The 27,009-nt window shown below is 34.6% G+C and overlaps 1 protein-coding gene and 2 long non-coding RNA genes across 4 annotated transcripts in view; all 3 read right to left on the minus strand.

The window, feature by feature from the left end:
- The window catches only part of LOC127858999 (catenin alpha-2-like), a 64,070-nt gene extending 47,316 nt beyond the window's left edge, over nucleotides 1-16,754 (minus strand). Inside the window, exon 1 of the mRNA XM_052396385.1 lies at nucleotides 16,643-16,754. Coding sequence (XP_052252345.1) covers nucleotides 16,643-16,697 — 55 coding nt within the window. The 5' untranslated portion in view covers nucleotides 16,698-16,754. The remainder of the gene's footprint in view (nucleotides 1-16,642) is intronic.
- On the minus strand, nucleotides 3,233-5,827 carry LOC127859005 (uncharacterized). Of its 2 annotated transcripts, none has more exons than XR_008039229.1 (2): nucleotides 5,583-5,827; nucleotides 3,233-4,043 (listed from the first exon to the last, which is right to left on the minus strand). It is a non-coding gene; the product is annotated as an uncharacterized LOC127859005 (long non-coding RNA). The 2 variants fall into 2 exon arrangements; XR_008039230.1 differs by lacking the exon at nucleotides 5,583-5,827 and adding an exon at nucleotides 5,464-5,580.
- Nucleotides 16,755-20,698: 3,944 nt separating the features above from the next.
- On the minus strand, nucleotides 20,699-23,941 carry LOC127858665 (uncharacterized). The gene is made up of 4 exons (XR_008039014.1): nucleotides 23,901-23,941; nucleotides 22,540-22,628; nucleotides 21,755-21,843; nucleotides 20,699-20,901 (listed from the first exon to the last, which is right to left on the minus strand). It is a non-coding gene; the product is annotated as an uncharacterized LOC127858665 (long non-coding RNA).
- Nucleotides 23,942-27,009: the final 3,068 nt, after the last annotated feature.

Here is a 27,009-nt window from a genome sequence, read left to right on the forward strand (position 1 = left end):
TTACACATTTTTCATTTTATGTTATGATGCATTGATCTTGTTTCTAATTTAACCAAGCAATCATGTTAACCTTTTGAAGAAAGATGTTGTCTGATAAATATTGAAAATATAATCACTACAACGTGAACAAAATTCAGTTGAATACTGTGACCAACGAAGATTTGCCAAAGAGCAATTCAGATCATGATTTAAATTAAATACAAGTAATATGAAAGTCTGCCTATTGGATCCCAGTTATGACTTATTTGTCAAATCTGCACATTAATTTGCCCTTGGCCATGTAGAATTGGGGACTAAATACCATCAAGTCATGTAAAAAGGAGCAGGGTATAGCACTCTGCTATTGATCTCTTGAGCTTTCACATGAATTTTACGGGTAATTTTCATACAATAAATGATATTATATAGTGTAATGATAAAGCATTATGAGCACAAATTATATCTCTTACTAGTGGTGCAAAAATCAATTAAGTGTCACATTTCAAAAGAAAATTTATATAAAAAGGTATTATTAATTGTTAAAACGTTATAAAAAGGTTATTTCAATTCACTAAAGCATTTAATTACAAGAACAAGTGCATTTTATGGCCATTACAATACATGTAACAGTATTGGCATTGTATTTATCTGCATTTGATGTGCATTTAATACACTTAAAAATGCAGACCAGACACACTTCTAACAGAAACAAATTTTTTCTGCATTTTTCCAGCATTAATACTCTTCAAGTGTATTTTTTTTTATCATCCCAAATACACTTTACCAGGAAAAAGGTATGTTAAAATGCATTTTTAGTTTGTTTTAAGTATATTTTCAAATGCATTAAGACACTCTTTGCAAAAAATGTTGAACAAATACTTGCAAATATTTAATATACTAAAGTGAAGTAATAATTAAAGTTTTGTATGAGCATCAAAAACAGTGTCAAATTCATACCAGTGCCTATTTATTAGCAGTAGGCCTTATAGGGTCTACTTGTGGTAGAAATAATGCATTTTGTATAATACAACATACATAAATTAAAAATATAGCTGCCCATACAGTTCAATACAATGTTCAATTAACTACACTACCGGGTATGCAAAGTTGAAATATGACATCAAGCTTGGAATAATCTTTTCAATAATGTATAATATGCTGTTTTAATTTATAAGTGAAATAGACACTTGCATATAAAAACTGATTTTACATCAAAACTAAATGTTTAATTTGATTTTTAGCTCCACTGGCCAAAGGTCCTGTGTCCATCGTGCTTCCGTGCATTAACTTTTCCTTTAAACATCTTCTCCTAAACTACTGGTCCAATTCTGATGAAATTTCTTAGGAATGTTCCTGGGGTGAACCTCTTTCAAATTTGTTTAAATTATGCCCCTGGGATCAAATTTGACTTTGCCCCGGGGGTCACAAAATTGAAAATTTGCTTATATAAGGCCTATTTTGTGAAAACTTTCAAAATCTCCCGTCCATAACCATTGGGCCTAGGGCTATCAAATTTGGTATGTAGAGGCATCTAATAGTCCTCTACCAAATTTGTTCAAATTATGCCCCTGGGGTCAAATTTGACCCTGCCCCGGGGGTCACAAAATTGAACATATGCTTATATCGGGTATATTTTGTGAAAACTTCACAAATCTTCTCGTCCATAACCATTGGGCCTAGGGCTACCAAATTTGGTATGTAGTGGCATCTTATAGTCCTCTACCAAGTTTTTTCAAATTATGCCCCTGGGATCACGTTTGACCCTGCCCCGAGGATCACAAAATTGAACATATGCTTATATAAGGCCTATGTTGTGAAAACTTCAAAAATCTTCTTGTCCATAACCATCCGGCCTAGGGCTATCAAATTTGGTATATAGTGACATCTAATAGTCCTCTACCAAATTTGTTCAAATTTAATCCCTAGGGTCAAATTTGACCCTGCCCCGGGGGTCACAAAATTGAACATAAGCTTATATGATGCCTATTTTGTGAAAACTTAAAAAAAAATCTTGTCCATAACCATTAGGCCTAGGGCTACACAATTTGGTATGTAGTGACATTGTATAGTCCTCTACTTAGTTTGTTCAAATTATGCCCCAGGGGTCAAATTTGACCCTGCCCCGGGGGCCACAAAATCAATTATATGCTTATAAAGTGCCTATTTTGTGAAAATTTTAAAACTCTTCTTGTCCTTAACCATAAGGCATAGGGCTATCAATTTTGTTATGTAGTGACATCTAATAAACCTCTACCAAATTTGTTCAAATAATGCCTCTGGGGTCAACTTTGACCCTGCACCAGGAGGTCACAAAACTGAATAAACGACATGTAATAGTTCTCTACCAAGTTTGTTCAAATTATGCCCCTTGAGTCAAATTTGACCCTGCCCGTGGTCACAAAACTGAACATACGCTTATATGGGACCTATTTTGTGAAAACTTTAAAAATCTTGTTGTCCATACCCATTGGGCCTAGGGCTATCAATTTTGTTATGTAGTGACATCTAATAAACCTCTACCAAATTTGTTCAAATAATGCCTCTGGGGTCAACTTTGACCCTGCACCAGGAGGTCACAAAACTGAATAAACGCTTATAAAGCGCCTATTTTGTGAAATCTTTAAAAATCTTCTTGTCGAAAACCATTCGGACTATGGCTACCAAATTTGGTATGCAATAACATCGTATAGTCCTCTACCAAGTTTGTTCCAATTATGCCCTTTGGGTCAAATTTGATCCTGACCTGCGGGTCACAAAATTGAAAATTATATACGCTTATATCTTGCTTATTTTGTGAAAACTTTAAAAATATTCTTGTCCTTAACTCTAGGACCTAGGGCTACCACATTTTGTATGAAGTGAGATATCGTAGTCCTCTACAAAGTTTTCTCAAATTATGCCCCTGGGGTTAAATTTGACCCAGCCCAGAAGGTCACAAAAGTGTACATGTGCTTAAATAGGGCCTATATTTAAGTATTTGCACATGCGGAGAAATTTGTTTCAGCCTTTTTTCAGCAGTGGAGTGATACAGGGCCATCATGGCCCTTTTGTTTAAATACTCAAAAATGAAACCGTGTTCATGCTTGCATGAACACAGTTTATAAATGCTGTCAGAATTATAAAATATGCAATTACTATAAATACAAATGCCAGGGAAAAGTGCTTTTTGTACTAAAAAATTCCAATGAATATTACAATAATACATTCTGAATACTTTAGTATGTAATTAACAGTTTTTGTCTGAGAAAATCACTAAATTTTATATATTTATTCAAATTCACATAAATCATATTTCAAAAACACATCATTACTTCAAATCCTTTCACACAATACTGAAAAAAAAGCACAGTTTCTGATTGTTATTGATTCTTTATTAATTTATACATGTACCATTTTTTAATCTTGATGCATCCTCAATTGTATAATGCACATCTTAATCTGTTTTAACAATTACAATATAAAGATTAAGGCTGACTCAGTAAAATAATAATCCATGATTTCTGCAGTACTTGCAGACAAAATAGGAATACTGCTGTGATATTATCTATCTATCTAATGGGATATTAATTTGGCTTCAATAGAAAAAAATCAAAGCATACACATGTATAAAATGTGTATGTATATATGAGTTAAACTTAAATTGATTGACCATCGATAAAAAGATATTATAATATATGTATGTATATATATATCCTTGTTAAACTAAAAATTAAATATGTATGTTTCTATTACATCATTTAGGACTTTTATTTTCAGACAAAGTAGAGTGAAGCTTAAAACAGTATCCAATTGTAACAGTCAATTTTTGGAAAATCAACCTTATAATTATTTTCTGTGTTGGCCAATGTCATAATTGGTATAAAATGTATATTGAACTGGAAGTTTTCTTTATTTTAAATGATAACATTTGCTTGGTCAGCCATAATTGTCACAATCAAGTGGTCTTTTTACACTGTAGTTTTCTCACTGACTATGGGTTTGTTCCGAGAATGAGCCACACAAAGTATCGTTGGGGAGATGAGTTGTCAATTTTATGTTTATCAGTCTTTCATAATCCAGTATACCTGTAAAAAGGGAATTTGTAACTAATAATCACACAATATACACAATTAAAATTGTTTGCATTTAGATTTATTTAGTACTGCACATTAATCATTTTCCAAAAATATGTAGCAACATTACATTATATAACGCTGCAATACTAAAGTAATTTACTAATTAAAGGTCGCTGATGTGTAATGGATGTGGTGTCCACCTAATGATCTGGAGGTCACTGGTTTGATCCCCAGTGTGGGAGCATTCTTAAGAAATCTCCAAGAGACACCCAAGTACTGGTTCTAGGCCCAGGAAACGAACTCAACAGCATTTCACATACATGTACGTAGTTAGTACTTTAAATTTAATCGAACTAAAAATGGGTTAAAGGGGCCTTTTCACAGATTTTGGCATTTTTTAACTTATGCTTTATATTAATATTTTTTTATTAAATGCTTTATATTGATAAATGTAAACATTAGATCGTAAAAGCTCCAGTAAAAAATCAAGAATAAAATTTAAAAAAGGAAAAGAACATTGCCCGGAGCAGGTTTCGAACCAGTTACCCCTGGAGTCCTGCCAGAGTCCTGAAGTAAAAACGCTCTAGCCTACTGAGCTAATCCGCGGAATACACATACGTGACGCATTTTATACCTTATATAAGCAATCTTCGTAGTAATACACAATTTAACGACAAAAACAGAACTCTCCAAATTATTCAATCGTTTCGCGTTGCAACGCTTTATAATTTTTAGGTTTTATAATCGTCAAAAGATGCATATAATGGCTATATTAGAGAATGGTAAATGTTTAGTATTACTGTTTCCTCACAAATATCATAACTAAAACGAAAATTTGCGAATCTGACACAACTTTTTTCAATTTTGTCAATTTACCAAAGCGTGAAAAGATCCCTTTAAAACTAACAACTGAAACCCTTATTAATACATTTTATTTTGAATCAAGCAAATGTGCAAATTCATTAAAAATAATGAGTAAAATTTAAAAATTCTACTTTAAAGTAATCATGATAATTTAGATCATTTTCAGAATATTTAATGATGATAATGATACAATTATATATTCCCGAAATGATAAAAATAAAACATGTAATGTTAATTTATGAAAAAAACGTTTTAATTTTATCAATATCATGGTAATTACAACTAGATACAGGCAATTAGATCAGAAACATTGCAAACAGCGTAGACCCAGATGAGACGCCGCATAATGCGGCGTCTCATCTGGGTCTGCGCTGTTTGCTTAAAGAAATTTCTGTAAGAAATATTCTAAATATAGAAATAAATATACCAGACACCCCTACTTTTGGAAATAAATTGATCCAATTTAGAAGGATGGGAGAGTCCACTGGGCATAAATGGGTTAATGAACAACCCAGACATTTGTAGTGATTTATGGTCACTATTTGATTAACGTTCTATACATAACCTGTCATAAAGGGTATTTTTAGCCAGTACTACAATCGGCAATATAGTCTGTATTGCATACATATTCCAACGTCTATTATCGATTCGCTTCCTCAAACTGACCAAATATTTAATGTTTACATCGCGAAACGTAATGCATCCAGTTTCACTTTCGGTTTGGTTGGTTTTGTAAACACCGTAATTTCATCTTAAAAATTGGATGATAGGGTGATTAAATAATAATGGAAAAGTAAATCACTTGGGTAATAGGTCAAAATGCAACACAAATGAACGTTAATAGTGCTCTTAATATCAAAGTTTTGGTAAAAAGTTTGGCGCTAGTTCAACGCGCATCGTATACAGCCTCATAACAATAGACTGACAACCTTTTGGGTAGTAAAGTAGTTATACAAGGCAATATGGCGACCGTTAGCCACGAGGCCTATCTTACGGAGGAGTCCGAGATAGCCGATGTATCACGGAGGAGTCCGAGATAGCCGATGTATCACGATTGGGGTCACTGGTTCGAAACCTGCTCCGGGCAATGTTCTTTAACTTAAAAAAAAAATTCTTGATTTTTTACTGGAGCTTTTATGATCCAATGTTTACATTTATCAATATAAAGCATTTAATGAATAAGTTAAAAAATGCCAAAATCTGTGAAAAGGCCCCTTTAAGCTTCATTTTGGAAAAACAGGGCTTAAAGGGGCCTTTTCACAGATTTTGGCATTTTTTTAACTTATTCATTAAATGCTTTATATTGATAAATGTAAACATTGGATCGTATAAGCTCCAGTAAAAAATCAAGAATAAAATTAAAAAAAGGAAAAGAACATTGCCCGGAGCAGGTTTCGAACCAGTGACCCCTGGAGCCCTGCCAGAATCCTGAAGTAAAAACGCTTTAGCCTACTGAGCTATTCCGCCGAGTACACGTACTTGACGTATTTTATACCTTATATAAGCAATCTTCGTAGTTGCACACAATTTAACGACAAAAACAGAACTCTCCAAATTATTCAATCGTTTCGCGTTGCAACGCTTTATAATTTTTAGGTTTTACAATCGTCAAAAGTTGCATATAATGGCTATATTAGAGCATGGTAAATGTTCAGTATTACTGTTTCCTCACTTATATCATAACTAAAACGAAAATTTGCGAATCTGAAACAACTTTTTTCAATTTTGTCAATTTACCAAAGAGTGAAAAGATCCCTTTAATGCATATGCATTAATTGTCATGCCTGTACCAGAGACTCTAAACGAAAAACACCATAAAATCAGAAAGTGTCGCCCTTGATAAGCTTGTGCGCATTGCACAGGCTAATCAGTGTGCACAGGCTAATATTATTTGACATGCATTTAGCCCCGTTTTCCCTGAACGCAGCCAATATGTACAGATTTCAGTGATAAACACTAGACTTGTCAATGTCGTCTAACAAGCTGTTAAACACTATTGGTCATATACACACATTGCAGTGTACCAGTGGTGAACGATAAACAGAGAGATGCGGTGGTTATCGTTCCTAGCGTAGTAGAGCAGACGCTCCAAGCATTCTTCGCCAGCATAATTTTACTGTGGGTAGTGCAACAGGCAGTTGTTATCGTTTCTAGCGTAGCTAAACGCATACTGACTTGCAAAACTTGCTCTGTAACATAAGTTGTGAGCGTTAGCTAACGCTCACAACTAATATCAATGCACTGAATGCACTTCAGTTGTTCGCCCTTTGAATGTATTTAATATTATTAACAGCCACAGGAAATTAAGTTCGACTTTTTAACGTAGGCCAATCGACCGGCCACGAAAACTGCAAACACCCTTGTAGTTTACCTTTAATTGTCTACAATGGTGAGATTTAAAAAAAAACATCAAAGAGGAAAATGCAATTGATTAACAATCTCTCATAATTGTATACAGTATTCACACAAACTCCATTTATGATTTCAAAGATGAAAAAGTCAACGTATATCTTGGCGCTTAAGAAAAGTCAGTGAGTGTTACAAAGAATGAATTACAACATAATTATTATAATACGTTTTTTGTTGTTGTTTTTTTCCATTTATTTATTTATTCGCCAATACGCATTGTACAGTTAAATACAAACATCGCTGGAATAGTAATAAATTGAATTAAAGTACAATCAGTCATGTTACAATAATGAAAGCCAGTTCTATAAAAATACAACACAAAAATACTAATAATTATGAAGGTAAATAAGTATTACAAAGAAATTCGACCAATTCCCACGAACTTTTATAACTATTGGCTAAATGCGTGTTTTGTATAACTGCAGAGGCTACTTTGCAGCTACTTCGGAGACCATGAATTGTAGGGGTTACCATTCTACGTCTACAGTTATAAATAAAGCGTTTTATTTCGAGACATAAAACGTTATACTTTTCAGATTGGTTTCCAACTGATCCCAGTATAAATGTTTTACAATCAAAACTAAAATTGTTATCAATGTTTTTAATAGCAGATGTGATGTGATGTAAAAACATTTGTATGACATTACAACTCCAAAATAAATGGACGAGAGTCTCTGTTTCTGTTTTACAGAAAGTACATTTGTCTGAGTTACTTATTTTTATTTTTTTAACAAATTATTTGTGGCTAGTATGTTGTGAGTCAGTCTCACTTGGAACCATTGGTTGTATGAATCTTTTGTGGTTTTAAATACCCATGCATAAAGGCTTCTCCATTCTGAGCTTTCAATACTGAAAAGGCTGTTCCATTTTACTTGGCCTGGTGGAATTTCATTGTTGTGTATTAATATGTTATATATAAGTGAGTTATTTTTGTTGTGCAATAATGTAGGCTTAATATATCCCGGGATGATTGGGAAACAATAATCATTATTCATTGTTGAGATTTTATCAAGTTTAAGTAATCCTAAGTATTTTTAATCGCTTGTAGTATTCCTTCAAATTGTAGGAAGTTCACACTAGCACCTAGTTTTTGTTCAAATTCCGTTCTAGTTAAAAATGTTCCATTGTAATTCATGATATCTTAAACAAATCGTATTCCTTTATTATACCAACTAGGAACATAAAAATGTCCGTGTCCAATGGAAAACTTATGGTTAAAGTATAATTGAAGTTCTTGAAATTTCGTGATATTGTCTATTGGAAAATAGTCGATAAAATCTGCAAAAAGATTCTAATACGTCTTTCAACAGGCGGGGTGGAATAAGATCGAGGTCAAGGCCCAACAGAAAACATAACCATTATAACATGGAATGTGTGTGGTCTTAGGAAACTTGTACATAACTGTGACTTTGTAAATTATTTATTTTCATTTGACATCATAGGTCTATTAGAGACATGGGATGAGAAAAACAATGAATTTTGTGATTTATTAGCAAATTATACATGTTTTTACTTTGTGAGAGTTAAAGTAACTAATGCATATCGTAATAGTGGTGGAATAGCCGTGTATGTAAAAAACGAGCTGTTAAAAGATGGCTTTATTTCACAAATATGTCATAACTATCAGGATTGTATTGTTCTGTATATCAAAAGTTCTATTTATAGCTCTTTAAAAGATATCATATTATATATAGCCTATGTATCACCAGAAGGTTCACCAATTTATGAAAGAATGAATGAGATTAATGGTATCACTATTATTGACTCTAATATTTCTTCTTTAAGAGTACTTTATGCTGATGCATGTATATACCTAGCAGGAGATTTAAACGCACGCACAAAAAATTTATTAGATTATATACCCGATGATAATGTGGATAACATTTGTAACATAGAGGTTGATTATAACACGGATCCTTTTGATCGCACACGTAATAATAAAGACTCTGAACGATATAACAATTTTGGGAAAACACTCGTTGAACTATGTTGTACGCAAGGTTTGCATATTTTAAATGGGCGTAGCAACGATGATTTTTTAGGAAACTTTACATGTCTTACATATAATGGCGCTAGTGTTGTTGATTACCATGTTGTATCCACTGAGCTATTTTCTCATATTACTTATTTTTGCGTGGAGATGAGGGACGAGTCTGATCATATGCCTATTAGCTCTAAAATAGTTTTAGGCAAAAAGAAAATGATTCGTGCTAACTTCGTCAATCAATATTTCTTAAATAACGGTATGGAAGACTATCCAAAAATAGAAAAGTATAAATGGAAAGACGCGCACAAGCAAGATTTCCTGAGAGTATTTGAAAACAGTTTTAACATTCAACATTCGCAAATATTGGAATCAATCGCGTGCACGGATATTGACGAATCGATCGATAAAATATTAAATTTATTCAAATACGCTGCATCCGATATGAAGGTTAATTATAAAACAAAATATCTTAATGAAAAGGCCAGTTCAGCAAATCAACCGTGATGGGATAGAGAATGTAACGCGGCTTAACAAACGAAGTACGCAGCACTAAGAAGATTCCGGTTAAGCAATGATATATCGGACTTTCAATACTATATATCACTCCGTAGAGGGTTTAAAAATATGTGCTCTGCCAAAAAACAAGCGTATCAAACGACGAAACGGAACGAATTGATTTTATCGCGTACTAAACCACAGTTGTTCTGGAAAATAATAAAAGGTAGTAATAAGACGAACAACAAAGTTTCTTGTAATATAGCTCCATTAGCATGGTACGATTATTTTAAAAGCCTTCTTTGTAAAAACAATCAACCAAGTCTAAATGATATAAACCTACAGGTTAACGAAACTGAAGAGGATCAAGATCAAATTTTAAACACAGAAATCACTAACGAAGAAATAATAAAAAGTATATCAAAACTCAAAGATGGAAAATCGCAAGGGACCGATGGCCTTGGGCGGAATTTTATAAAAGTACGATGCATCTGATATCACCTTTATTTCGCGATTTATTTAATAAGATTCTCAATACATGATTTTTTCCAAATACTTGGCGGGATAGTATAATTGTGCCGGTATATAAGTCAGGCGCTACAGATGACCCCTCTAATTATAGAGGTATATCTTTAATTAATGTAATGTATAAAATATTCTCCAATATCGTATACAACAGACTATGCAAATGGGCAGATTTAAACAATAAAATAGCGGAATCACAAGCCGGTTTTCGCAAGGGATATTCAACCATTGATAATTTATTTACTCTTCAAAGCATGGTTAAAAAATATACGTGCAAACCTGGTGGTAGGTTTTATGTGCTTTACGTCGATTTTCAAAAAGCATTTGATAGTTTGATTATTCATAAACTATTTACAACTATGTGTAAAAATGGTGTTAGAGGGAAGCTTTTTCAAGTATTAAAATCCATGTATTCAAATCTACGCGGATGTGTACGGATAAATGATAAAAATGTCACACAAAACTTCAATTGTAACATCGGTACTAGGCAAGGGGACGTAGCCAGTACAATAATTTTTAATTTATACATGAACGAGTTGTCTACCTTTCTAAAATCTAAAGGTCATAGGGGTATTTTTATCACCGAAGACATTTCCGATATAATTTGCATTCTTTTTGCCGATGACGTTGCAAGCTGCGCTGATACTGCGATCGAGTTACAATCACAATTAAACTCTATATCGGAATTTTGTGAAAATACTGGTATGACAATTAACCAACAAAAGACGGAAATCATTGTTTTTAGAAACGGAGGTCCGCTAAGATCATACGAACATTGGGTCTTTAAAAATAATCCCGTAAATGTCACATCTGTATATAAATACATGGGTCTTCTTTTTACACCTAAATTATCATGGAGAAAAGCGAAAGAAAAACTTGCAGCCCAAACCAGAAAATCTATTTTTGCTATTAAATCATACCAAAAAAACTTTGGATATTTTTCATACACTGAATATTTTAAATTGTTTGATTCAATGGTAAAACCTATACTTACATATGGCTCTGAGATTTATGGAATAGAATTCTCAGACATTCTCGAAAAAGTACAAATCGAGTATTGTAAATATTTTCTTGGTGTAAATAAATCTGTAAATGATAGCATTGTACTAAGAGAATGTGGTAGATTACCTCTGTGTATAGAACATCATGTAAAATGCGTTAAATATTGGTGTAAATTGATTAGTATGACACATGATCGATATCCTAGAAATTGTTATATTATGTTAAAGCGACATGACGAAATCGGAAGAACTAATTGGGTGACATCTGTAAAAAATATTTTGTACCGATATGGATTAGGTTATGTTTGGATTAGTCAAGAGATAGGAAACGTGGAATTATTCTTAATGTCATTTAAACAAAGATTGATTGATTGTAATTCACAGAACTGGATTGAAACTATAGGAAATTCATCAAGATGTGATACTTACAAACAATTCAAATCTATGCTAAACCCAGAAAAATATTTGTTTATCGACATACCATTTTATGTTCGAAAGTCAGTTGCTAGATTCCGTTGTTCAAGCCATAAATTAGCAATTGAAACTGGTCGGCATTTTGGAATTTCAAGAGAACACCGAATATGTACATATTGTTTCGTCTATTTTAATAATGTATGTATTGAAGATGAGTTTCATGTATTTTTTAAATGTCCCAGATTCGACCAAGAAAGGCAAATGTTTATCTTTTCATGGTACAATGGTGAACAAAATTTCCTAAATGTTTGCAATCTTATGCAAATTTCTGATGAAAGTAAATTAAAAAGCATAGCCTTTTTTATATCTGAAATAATAAAAAAGAAAGATGTAGAACAAAATTGGTGTTCAAACTTGATGTAATCACAACTCAAAAATATAATATGTTGTTACTAATATATGCTGTATTTTGGGCCGGTGGCCTTTATTTACGAAATAAACTCTTTGTCTTTGTCTTTCCAAAAAGGATTAAACATGTGTCTTACACATAACTTAATATAATTTTAAGTTAACTATTTTTTCTAATACAAGTATATATTTAAGTGCAAATCCATAGCATGTACTACTATAACATGTAATAAGTCTGTTTTACCATAGAATTTTTAACTTTTTAACATACGAAAAGACATTTACCATTTTTAAACCCCCATTGTCATAATCTTTAATAAGTACTTTACTTTTTTTTCTTGGCTGACCTTGCCAAACAAATTCGTAAAACATGCTATTTATTTATTTAATATTTGTTGATTTGTGGTTGGTAATGTAGAAAATAAATTTATTAGCAGCGGTAATAAAAGAGATTTGTCAACTGTTATTCTACCAATTGGCGTTAGCGCTCTTCTATTCCATAATTTGATGTAATTTGCAATGCTTTGTATTTTATCATTAAAATATAACGACACCATTTTTTCCAAGTCAATATGAAACTGTATGCCAAGTAGTTTAAAATTATTGTTTCCCCTATCCAACTTCCATTTTGTTTTTATCGAACGGGTACTATATTTTAAGGAACCTATCCAAATAACATTGGTTTTTTTCGAAATTAATTTTTTAAACCTGAAAATTGAGAGAAGTGATAAAAGATATCAAAGGTTTTATTAACTGTGTCCTCACTTCCATCTAGCAGAAGTGTTGTATCATCTGCAAATTGTGAAATTTTATATTCTATGCCATTGATACAAATACCTTTAATATTCCTGGTATTTCTTATTTTAATTGATAAAATGTCAGCACATAAAATAAATAAGTATGGACTTATGGGATCCCCCTGTCTACAGCCACGACCTATGTTAAAGAATTCGGAAAGAAAACCATTCAACTGCACAGCAGTAGAAGTATTATGATAAAAAAGTGATATCCATTTAATGAAACTGGGACAAAACTTTAAAAAAAGTTTGCGTTTTAAATAAAAATCAAAAGATAGAGAATCAAATGCTTTTTCAAAGTCATTAATAGGCCAGGTATATTATGTTTTTCAGTAAAAATCATAATATCATATACGAGACGAATGTTTTTTCCTATAAATCTACCCTTAACAAACCCTGTTTGATCTTTGTTTATCAGATGATCCAAAACTGTCTGATCTAAAACTTGCAGCAATAGTACCAGAGGCTAATTTATAAACAATATTTAACAAAGTGATTGGTCTCCAATTTTTAAAAAACTGTTTTGGTCTGTTTTCTTTCGGAATACACGTGATAATTCCTTGCTTTTGTGTAATAGACAGTTCTCCTTTCGTAAACGAAAAGTTCAAGGCTCTTACTACAAAATGACCCAGTTTTCCCCCAAAAAACTTTGAAAAAATTAGACGTGAATCCATCAGAACCGGGACTTTTGTCATTTTTCATATTTTTTAATGTGTTAGAAACCTCTGGAAATAATAGAAGACCTTCCAAAGATAAAGATTGTTCAGGACTTAACGTATTAGTATAAGCATTCTCTAAAAAGCTTTCAATGTCAATATCTTTTATTTCTGTTGCATCAGTGTATAAGTTCTTATAAAATAATTCTGCTTCTTTTAGAATTTTTGATTGTTCATATATAATATTGCCATCAGGCGTTTCTAAGAATGGTATTGTTTTGTTAGTATAATTATACTTTTCTAAATTGCAAAAAAAATGTGTTGGGTTTTCTCCATTTTCTATCCAATCAGCTCTGGAACGAATTACATTTCCTTTAATTTTTTCTTCTCTTATTAATTGTAGTTCATTTTGGAGATTTATTAATAACATTTCATTATCCTGATTCAAATTCTTCTCGATAACTTCAATTTGTTTACTTAACTCATGTTCTCTATTAATTTGGAATTTCTTTTTATGAGATGAATATGAAATTGTAGAGCTTCTGATTTCCATCAAGAGTGTTTCTAAGAATAGCTGATCGTTAATTTGAAATTGAATATTAGAATTTCAGACTGATGAAATATTTTCGAAATTATACACTGGTAAAGCATATTGTATTATAATTTGTTCTATTTTATCATTTATGTAAGAAAGATAGTCTTTGTTTAAAAGAAGAGAGTTGTTAAATTTTCAAAGCCCTTTACCATGTGGAATTTTTTCAAAGTCCAAGGCTAAATTGATAACTGAATGGTCAGAACGATAACTAATTTCAATTTTACAATCTCTGATATGGGGTAAGAAATCATGTGTAACCAAAAAAAATCAAGCCTTGCCTGTTGCAAAGGATTCGCTCTACGCCAGGAGAATTGCTTGCGTTCCCCATGTATTTCTCTAAACGGATCATGTAATTTTTTATCCGTGATAAAGTTTATCAACGTGTTTCTTGCTTTGACATTATTATTATTTGATTTGTAATTACAATAATCAAGATTTGTATTTAACACTAAATTAAAATCACCACACCATATAAATGATTCGTTCCCAATATTTTTAATAAGAGAAAATCTGTTTTGATAAAAAGCGGGGCTATCATTATTTGGTCCATACACATTAATAAGAGTAAACTGTTTCCCATGTAAATAAAGTTTGAAGATTAGATAGTTACCATTCTCATCTGAAAAAAATTGGTTGACCTTCACATCTAATCCTTTTGAAAATAGAATCCTAACCCCTCGCGAGTTAGATTTCGAAAAAATGAAAAAGGCTCCTGCATTCCACACTGAATTTAAATGTTTCCCATGTCTGATGTGAAGTGCAAATCTTGTAAACAAAATATATGTGCATTCGTTTCTTTCAAAAAATTAAAAACATCGGATCTTTTCGGGTGGTCATTTAAGCCTCTGCAATTATATGAGATAATATTTAAATTATTCATAATTGTTAATACTACACAATAAAACCACTAGTACAAGAAAACTATGAACACCAACGATGTAGCAATAAACATGTGCTAAAGTTCGTAAAACCTTCATATGCTTAACACACAGCATGGCAAACATACATAAATAAACAGAACAAAATATAAACAATGGCAAAAAAAGTGTGGTATATAACATTTTTAGTGTAGAAACAGTGCAAGATAAATTGCACTAAATATAAGACATTAATATTTGGTATCGTCGGCTTTCAAAATTTGTTTTAAAAATTTGTGTATATTCATTGTAATTTTGAACCGTTTATATGTGTATTCTTAAGTTTAAGTAATATATTTTGCTTAAGCATTATTAATAAGTATATACAATTTTACACCATTTTCATAACAGAAAAACTAATAACAATTCAATTAAGTTTAAGCAATCTAGTATACTAAAGCATTATTACCTAATTTGTATATACAATTTTACATTACTTTCATAACAGAGAAATAAAAGCTGTACCATTACATTTTATTGTAAGCATTATTGCTTTTAATGTATGCTCATCTTTTGATTACTTTCATTTCAGGGAAACAACATGAAAGCAGTACATTTATGTACAAAAGCAATTAACCTCTTGTATACATCAGGATTTTAACAATACAATAATAACATTTACATCTATTGATGTGTCGACTTCTGTTTGACAAGTATATATACAACATGCCATCAATGTAAGCTTTAATAATATAAAAAATATTAAACGCTTTATTTCATTTAGTGTGGTATTTAAAATAAGTGCTCCGATATGTATAGCAAAGAGTGAAATATTACTGTAATTGTTTTGCTAAATAAATCAATTTACTCAACAATGGAAAACACATTTTAGAAACCATTTAAAATGGCCTTTGTAATAAAATTTGACTTTTGGGTAAACACCAGCGGAATACAATGCGGCATAGATGAAAAATATCGCGATGCTATGCAAAAGAACAACTGTTACATCAACAAAGAGAAGCATGTAGTATCTCACAACTAAGCTATAACAAACAGCAAGACATGTATACAAGAAGTTAAGAACTGCAATATGTTAAGACAGTCTATACGTATGTGTGAATTAATTTTATGAACAGTCTATACTATTTAAGTGAGCATAAATTGAATGGCATGAAATTAGGACACTAAGTATATGTCACGCATAGCACACTACTGATTTTTTTATAATTTAAGATACATATTCCTAAAGCGAACCTCTCATCTAAAACCTATAAGTATAGTTTGTAAACATTTTGCCTATACACGTGGTTTATATCTAGCAACACACTCACACATATTTCATATATAGTAACATTAAAAACATTACTCCGACAAAGTTTAACAAGGTGCGAACTAAATTATCATAACAGCATCCTTAATGTAAACTGGCAAATTTATTTCCTTTATATCATTTGGGATTCACACCTAAAAATCATACAGTACAAAAACGGAAAGCTCTTGAAAGAACTACTGCGTGCCGTGAATGAATCATGTTTTTGTCAGTTGTCGTGTTTGATATTTCACAAAACAAAATGTATAGAAAAGTGTAAGATATAGATACCGGGTAAATGATGAAATGCTGATTGGGATCTCTTTTTATAGAACGTTTTTCGCATATTTTATGTTATGCGACACACAAGACGCTTTAACGTAATAGACTGAAGGTCGCATAACCCCAAACCGGAACTCCTGTTTACAGGGTTACATGCAGTCAATTTGATATATAGCACACATTGTTCAGTGAATGCTGCCTAGGATTTGTAAAATAGAATGCAAATGGTACGCTTTGGTATTAATTTGAAGGTATATTTGTAAGCAATAAGAAAAAGAGCCATTTTGTGCTCTACTTTTTCTGTTGATGGTTCCCGGCTTTGAAAGTAGGTCATACTATTTGAGTAAAAATGGTCGCTTCCACATGTGTCAAAACTGGTGTGCCTATTCTCAGGTAAATATTTTGAGTTACAATACATAGAATTTGATGGCATGCATTTTTTTCAAAAGATTATGCATTTATCTTTCCAATGATGTATGATGATATAGTGTTGAAACGCTTGGTCATGGTAAAAATTGATATCGAACATCAACTATTTTATATGTTATATAGAAGGAAATTAATTGCGCATGTGTAACCTGAATGTTTGTATTTTACATATTAGGTTTGTAAGAAAAAGTTACAATGTATTTACAATAGTTAAATTAATTTAATACATACACTATAACGGTGGACAAAGAGTAACGGTAATTTACATCAGGGGCAAACTAAATGTTTACTTTAATTGGTTAAGATAATGTGATACCCCACAAATTGTATACAGCTGTCAAGTTGGTTTTTATTTATAGAAAAGAACGGCAAAAACAAGGATAACTTATAATAATAAAGGTATTGATATCAACGACCATTGAATTAAATTCTCAATCAAACTGCATTATTTTTTTTTAATATGTTTTGCCTGAAATTAAATGCTTCATTAAATGTATTTCCATTTCATTGTTTATAGATTTTCATGTACTGACATTAACGTGTAGCTCCTCTACTCTCCCACCCATTACAAATATGTTTATGAACGTACAATCTACTGCAATGTTTAAGTTGTAAATCAACACATTTTTTCTATAGTTTAAATGGGTCAATACTTTTTCATCGTGTGCATTTATTCCGATTTACATTTTTCATCATAAAATACTACATACTGAATTGCACGTCTATATTTAATTATAGCACCTGGGTCTGTTGCAACTTGCAACACGCACGCGGAACTTGACAGACGATAGTAACTATGTCGCACTCTTATAAAAACACGGAATTATTTAGATGCGTACGAAGGGACTTGAATCAGCAAATAACAACACATGGCTATAGAAAATCGAAATATACATGTACTGACATTAAATTGCTACCACGTAGATTCTTTAAAGGTTGTACGTAGATTCTTTAAAGGTTGTTGTTTTCAAAACTTACTCGCCATAAGGATTCAATTGCTCACCATTTGCTTTTAACTGTTCATAAGTAACTTCAGTTAAAAGGTGTGAGGATGATGCCCGACATTATCTTTAATGTACTGTGTTAATTACCGTTTTATAATACGTAAATGGTAAAACTGTTATTATTTGTTAAACAATCTCCTGTAAATGCTGACTTTAATGACCGTCAATCAAAAATTATAGTCGCCAGATAAATCCGCCCTCATAAGCATTCTCGGAACCGATTGGACGGCATATTGCAGTTTGGCGACCAGAAAGTAACCTGATAACATTAGTACAACGTACACCACCGACATAAGCACCACAATCATCACAACCGTCACCAAACAAACTCCACCACGACCAACACAACCATCACCACCATCATCACGACTACCATCCCCACCACCAATTCCACCACCATCATCATAACCATCATCACCACCACCATCACAAGGACCATCACCACCAATACCACAACCAACATAACCCATATCACCACAAACATCACAAATACCACCAACACCATCACCTCCAACACTATCACCACCACCATCTCCACAACACCATCATCACCACCATCAACACCACCATCACCACCACCACGACTTCTATCACCTTCCCCAACATCATCACCACCACCCAAACATCACCAACATCAGCATCCCCACCTCCACAGCCACCATCATGGCCACTATCACCACCACCGCTCCCATCAAAACGGCCACAATTGTCACCACCACCATAACCACCATCTACGTCACCAATACCATCACCACCACCAAAACCGTCACCATCACCACCACCATCATTACAACAACCACCAAAACAACCACCACCACCACTACCATCAAAACGACTGCAATAATCACCATCATCACCACGACCATCACCACCACCATTACCGCAAACATCACTACCACGATGACCATCATCAACATCAATATAAGTAACACCACTATCATCAGCATCACAATCATCACAACCGTCACCAAATTATCAACATCACAATCACTTCCACCGTCACCAATTAATCGCCATCACGACCACCACCATCAACACCAATATCACCATCACCACCATCATTGACACTACAATCACAACCATCATCACCACCACCATCATATTCACCATCATCACCACCACCATCACAAGGACCATCTCCATCAATACCACCATCACCAATACCACCATCACCATAACCATCATCACAACCATCAACAAACTCACTATCACCACCACCATCACCACCACTATCACCATCATCACCACCACTATCACCACCATCACTACCATCACTTTCATAACCATCCCCACCACCATCCCCACCAACACCGCCATCACAACCATTTCCATCACCATCACCGTCAACACCACCATAACAATTACAACAACCACCAACACCACCATAACAACCATCATTTCCATCACCATCATCTTCGTCAACGCCCACAACACCACCATCACCACCACCATTCCAATCATCCATCACCACCATCACAACTACCATCACCCCAAAAACTTCCATCACCACCACCACCATCACCACCACCATCACCACCTATATCTCAATCAACCCACCATCACCACCACCAATTCCACCACAATCACCATCACCACCACCACCAGAGCTACACCAACAACCAGCAACAACATAACAAATTACCTACATCATCACCACCATTACCATTTCCACCACCACCATCACCACCACCACCATCATAATCACCACCATCACCACCTTTATCTTCATCAACACCACCATCTCCACCACCTATTCCATCACAATCACCACCACCACCAGAGCCACACCAACAATCAGCAACAACAAATTACCTCCATCATCACCAACATTACAATTTCTACCACCACCACCACTATCACAAGCACCTCCACCAACACCAACATTACCACCATCACTACCACTATCACTTCTCACCACTTCCATCACCACCATCACCACCACCTTCGCCCCCTTCAACACCATCACCACCATTACCATCATTATCACGACCACAATCCCTTTAACCATCTCTACCATCACCAACACCATCATCATCACCACCACCATCACCATCTTCCCCATTATCACCACCATCACCACCACCACCACCACCACCATGACAATCACCACCGCTAGCACCTTTATCACAAACAGCATCACCTCCATCACAATCACTACCAACACCACCACCGTCATCACAAACACCATCATAACCATCACCATTATGACAACATAACTATAGCCTTCACCAGCACCACCATCATCACCAACATCACCATAACCACCATCAACACCATCACCAACACCACAATCATAACCACCACCATTACCACCACCGTAACCACCACCATCCCAACTATAACCTTAACCATCATCACCACCACCACCACCACAAACACCATCAACAACAGCATCGCCACCACCAAAATATTCACCACCATCATCACCGCCATCAGCACCATCGCCAACACCATCATCACAACCATCACCACCACCACCACAATAGCCACAATCACCAGCACTATCACCATTTCCACAACCACCATCACCATCATCATCATCTTGCAAATCATCAATATTTTCCTTGTTAATCTTACAAAATGTATTTTCTTATAAAAAGTAATTACACATGGACAAATGAGGCATGTGTGTGTACGTATTTTACTTTTTTTACACATAAATATAAAAAATATTATTCAGTTTCTCCAATTTCTTTAATATGCAACAATTTTCAGCCTCCACGGAACGTCTAAATTGAGTAAATCTTCATGGCATCCGTAAACGTTGCGCAATACTTCTTCATCAGTGGAACCGGATCGTGTTAGTGTCCCATCTGACACGAACTGGAAACTGACCTAAAAATAAATTAAACGCTTCTAAATTGAAAATTAACAATTACCTATGTTTTCTCCCTTTCCAGATCTTACCCCCGCCGAATACACACATTAACAAGAGTGCCAAACTGTCACAAGATACGCCCGTTTGAAGGTTTGGACAGCTTTAACTTGACCTATATATCATCTAGACACAAATTCTGACCAAAGTTGGTGAAGATCGGATGAAAACTACTTCAATTAGAGAGCGGACACCATGCTAAATGCTTGAAATGCACTAAGTGACCCCGTGACCTATTTTTTTACCCAGCATGACCCATATTCGAACTTGACCTCGATATTGTCTAGATACAACTTCTGGCCAAGTTTGGTGAAGATCGGCTGAAAACTACTTCAGATAGAGAGCGGGCACCATGCTAAATCTCTGAAATGCACTAAGTGACCCAGTGACCTGGTTTTTGACCCGGCATGATCCATATTCGAACTTGACCTAGATATTGTCTAGACACAACTTCTGACCAAGTTTGGTGAAGATCGGATGAAAACTATTTGAATTAGAGAGCGGACACTGCCGCCCGCCGCCCGCCAAGGGTGAAACTATTATACGTCCCGTTTTTAAAAAAACGGGCCTATAAAAAGCAGATCAATGTATTTACACCGCATATAAATGTAACAAAATCAGCATAAATCAAATCGAATGGACAGTGTTGTCTGCCTGCATACCAACAGCAGTAATACTTACGAAAGGAAATCAACAACAATCGCACATCACAATTATCACTTTAAGCATATCCGTCTAACGTCATCTTTGACCTTTAAAAATGATATCACTTATCTTTGTATTCACAACAATGGCAGAGATGACGGTCCATACTTTAGTCTGGTATAGGTGACCTTCAGCGGTTGACCAGGGTGTATCAGAACCCATGTAGAGGTACTGCCCTTATCCCAATGCACGGACAGCTGTTGAACAAACATATGTTAGAGATACCAACACGACATATATTGGATCCAGACAAAGAATACGTCGCCAATATTTTTTTGTCCAAATATATTGATAAAATTGTAAAGTGTCCCAAATTACCATTTGCTATATTTTTTCCAAATTAGTAGCAGATAAATAACATAAACACGTATTAGCAAATATAGGTAAATTAGAATACGTCCATTTGTAACAAAAGGTCAGAGTTTACGTAATACTGCAGCACTGAAAAAAGAGATAAGATGATGCAAAACCTTGCTTACTGCCTTTGGTAAACAGTACTGCTGTTGGAAAACAAAACGCTATCGATTAGACTTGATTTTCAGAGCTAAGGCGTTTTAACACTGTTTACGCTGACTCGGACTCGCTTTCGCACCATCGACCCACGTCAGTGTGTTTACGCTTGCGGGCAAAAAGTGTGTCCCTCGCTGTAAACTGAGATCCCTTGCCCGAGTTTGAGCTTCAACGATGTTACAACATCCTAGCTCTATAAATCAAGTCGAATGGACAGTGAAGTCTGTCTGCATACCAACAGCAATAATGCTTACCAAAAAAAGTCAGCAATCGCACATCACAATTATCACTTTAAGCATACCCGTCTAACGTCATCTTTGACCTTTAAAAATGATATCACTTATCTTTTTATTCACAACAATGGCAGAGATGACGGTCCATACTTTAGTCTGGTATAGGTGACCTTCAGCGGTTGGTCATGATGTCTCGGAGCCCATGTAGAGTTCCTACCCTTATCCCAATGCACGAACAGCTGTTGAACAAACCTATGTTAGAGATACCACCACGACATATATTTGATCCAGACAAAGAATACGTCGCCAATATTTTTTTGTCCAAATATATTGATTAAATTGTAAAGTATTCCAAACGGCCATGTGCTATATTTTTTCCAAATAAGTTGCAGATAAATAACGTAAACACGTATTAGCATATATAGGTAAATTAGAATACGTCCTTATGCAACAACATGTCAGGGTTTACGTTATACTGCAGCACTGAAAAAAGAGATAAGATTATGCAAGACCTTACTTTCTGCCTTTGGTAAACAGTACTGCTGTTGGTAAACAGAACGAACCTGCTATCGATTAAACTTGATTTTCAGAGCTTAGGCGTTTTAACACTGTTTACGCTGACTCGGACTCGCTTTCGCACCATCGACCCACGTCAGTGTGTTTACGCTTGCGGGCAAAAAAGTGTGTCCCTCGCTGTAACCTGAGGAGCCTTGGCCGACTTTGAGCGCCAACAATGTTTAAACGACCTAGCTCTATAAATCAAGTCGAATGGACAGTGTAGTCTGTCTGCATACCAACAGCAAGTATGCTTACCAAATGAGGTCAACAACAATCGCACATCACAATTATCTCTTTAAGCAAAGCTGTCTAACGTCATCTTTGACCTTTAACAATGATATCACTTATCTTTTTATTAACAGCAAGACAGAGATGACGTTCCACAATTCAGACGGGTATATGTGACCTTCAGCGGTTGGCCATGGTGTATCAGCTGTTGAACAAAAATATGTTAGAGATACCACCCACGACGTATATTGGATACATACAAAAATTTGTCCCCGATATTTTTTGTCCAAAACTTTTGATTTAAGTTTTAAAAAGTTTCAACTGAAAATGTGCTATATTTATTCCAAATTAATTGCAGCGCGAAAACTTTCCATTTACGCTAATTGACAGTGTTGAAAGTTCAAAACGTTCCGTTAAAGTACACACACACATTTAGGCGCACTTGTGAATTGTTTAATACCTATATTTTTCATGGGGAATATAAAACACATATAAATTTGTTTTTAGGTTATGCTGCTTTTCATTAATATCATCATGTTTTTTTGAATCCTTCGAGCGGTAAATTATTCACCTAAAACTAATTTGTTTCAACGAGTTTTACATCTCCATTTTGTATTACTTTCAATTAACTAAAACACGGTAAAAAAACGTATCTTTCTCAAAAGCTTCGTCTCAATTGCAAAGCACACACCGATACAGCATGCGTTACACAACTTCATATTTACCTAATCAGGTGAACTACACATCCATCCGATTCAATATCCCGACAACCAAAGGTCTAAACAATCAAGTTTCACACCTTACCATATCACCTGATCACATCTCAGAAAGGTGCAATACGCCATTAGAACAACTCATCAGACGAAGTGGTGGTACATATTTAACCCTTTACCACTTAAGAACGTATTTTGATGTATGTGTAGTCCCATAGAAAGTTAAATTAAATTTAAGACCTTTTTACTAAATTCAAATTTAAAGGCTTCTTCTCCAACCATAAGATACCGATGAGCAGCAAACGTCATACAACTTGAACAGACTGCGAGTAACTCGCAAGCTGTTCTGATTTTATGCTGTTTGCACATAGGCATTTTTAATTTGCTTCTGAGTGGGAAAGGGAAAATCGAACGAAGGTTTTTGCGGTAAAAACATCGTCCGATTTCGAATAAGATCGTGTTGGCATCTAGTACCAGGAAAAGCACTGAGCAATGTTCAGTTATCATCTAGGTATCGGGCAAAGCCTGTGCAGATAAAGGACGGCCACATGTACAGAAATCAGAATTTAAAATTTAAAAAACACTACCAAAATAGTATAATGTCATGTCGAGGGAAAATCGTTTGATTATCTAACCACAAATGTTTGCGTACTCTGTCAGCAAGTCTGGAAATCGTTCCTGAACGCCTGAATATGCTACCATTATTTGCCAGTTTGCTATATTTGCTTTTGTGAATTCAATTTTATATCAAAATGAATTGTACTAAAATGTTCCATTTACAACTCGCAATGAGATTTAAAAAGACCCGCGCATCCGAAAATGGGTCTTATGCCATATGCGCCCATCATAGCTTTAGCCCACACAGTCTGCGCATCTCTCAGTCTGGTCAGGAGATACATAATGAGACCATAAAACACTATGTGGTTTCATAGCGGACAGCCTCGCCTCCGACCAGACTTCGCAAATGCACAGGCTGGGCTTGAGCTACGCAGGCCGAAACGCCATAAGACCCATTTTCGCATGGCGTGGCTATGAATGTGTGATTTGAATGTTTCGAAAGAAAACTGCATGTTAAATATTAGCATACGATATATTTCGATGGTGTAGAAATAAACTCATAATAAGCCACATGAAGACACATATGATGTGAACTCCCGAAGTATAATTTGTATCTACTAACACTAATGTTTGGTTTGACTATAATTACACACATTTCATGCGGTGAATATCTGACTTACAAGGGAAAAAACACACACACACACGCACGCACGCACGCACGCACGCGCGCACGCACGCACGCACGCACGCACGCACGCACGCACACACGCACACACACACACACACACACACACACACACACACACACACACACACACACACACACACACACACACACACACACACACACACACACACACACACACACACACACACACACACACACACACACACACACACACACACACACACACACACACACACACACACACACACACACACACACACACACACACATTGGTTTAACTTTTGTTTTCAATTTATTTATTTAGAAACGAAAATTTCAAACTCAGCATTTACGCCGACTACCCTTTTAAAAGATATTTCTTGTTATATTTAGTTGTCTTTTAATATTCGGTTTTAGCTTTTATAAAGCATTTTTGAGGTTGTCTATAGTATACCTGTAGTAATTGGTGAACTCGTGTCCAACGTTTTAAAAATTGAGACCTGTGAATATAAACAAGCTTAACCTTCTACTATTGCGTTAACACCCGTAAATACAAAAGATCGCTGCGATCTGTTGAGAATAAAAGAACATTTCCCAGAAATATCATATTTAACCCCGCTGTAGCAGCATGAACGCGGTTACGAAACAGAAAATTCTTGTTATATTTAATCTTTTTTTTTAATTCGGTTTTAGCGATTATGAAGCATTTTTGTTGTTGTCTATCGTATCCCTGAATTATTGTTTAACTCTTATTCAACGTTTTATAGAGAATATAAACAAGCGTAACCTTATACTATTGCGTTGTTTTCCCGAATCTATTAATGCCTCAGATTATGAATGACCTGTACTACGTCATTAAGACGCAGCGATTTTCCCGAATCTATTAATAGCCTCATATTATGAATAACCTATACAGCGTCATTAAGACGCAGCAGATAGTGGACTATTTTAATCATTCATAAATAATTTCTTCCGCGACACGTATAATACAAACAATGTTTATTGATTCTTTTCTATGCAAGCTCCGTTAAAAAATATTCCATTTAACACGATATTCACATAATGTTTCCATTTGTAAATGAATATAGTTGGAGAATTCAAACCTCTTGCATAAATTATACAACTCTTTTTCGCGCGGATACGGCAGGTGTGGCGGGTAGTAGGCTTTCCGTGGATAACGCGAACTGACTTGAAATTTTCAGTAACAACATTAGCTGTTCGCTACGCGAACAACTAAAATTTTGAAGTTTACTTTCTTGAACATATTCTGGTACTCATTCATATATACCGGTAGTGCGATTTTAAAACAACTTAATTGCATTAGCATTCATTGGGTTTAGGACATGTGAATAATTTACATCAGACATAATAACTCCATAAACATGTTTTTGAGGCTACCTGCCTGGTGATTAGACAAGTGATATTAAGCAATAATTATTGAACGCACTCATATCAATGATCTATAAATGTGTATTTATAGATCTTTGATCAAATTTATTCAGGGTATGAGATCTTCCAAATGAATCAGATGGACTTCATTAGTTGGTGGATGGAATCGAATGTACCGAGCCTTGGGCTCGATTGGTCATTGTCGGCTCGGGTACTACTTGCATGCTCCCCGGATACACTTAAGTATACTTACGTGTACCTCGGGTACGGTAAATATACTAAAACGTACCCGGGAATTTTTACGCTAAATTGGTCCTTGTCGGCTTTTTTATATAAATTAATTATGCTCATATTTATGTAAATTTCCTGTTAAATGGACTCTCAAAAAGCATGTTGATGCAGTTATTTTTAAAGAGAAGCTTGCTTAATGCAAACAATACTGTTTTACGGTAATCAGTAGCGCGTTTTACGACATCGGATTTTGGGCGGGAATACAACTCGAGTACA

This window comes from Dreissena polymorpha, chromosome 14 (genome assembly GCF_020536995.1).
Source record: "Dreissena polymorpha isolate Duluth1 chromosome 14, UMN_Dpol_1.0, whole genome shotgun sequence".
NCBI lineage: Eukaryota > Metazoa > Mollusca > Bivalvia > Myida > Dreissenidae > Dreissena > Dreissena polymorpha.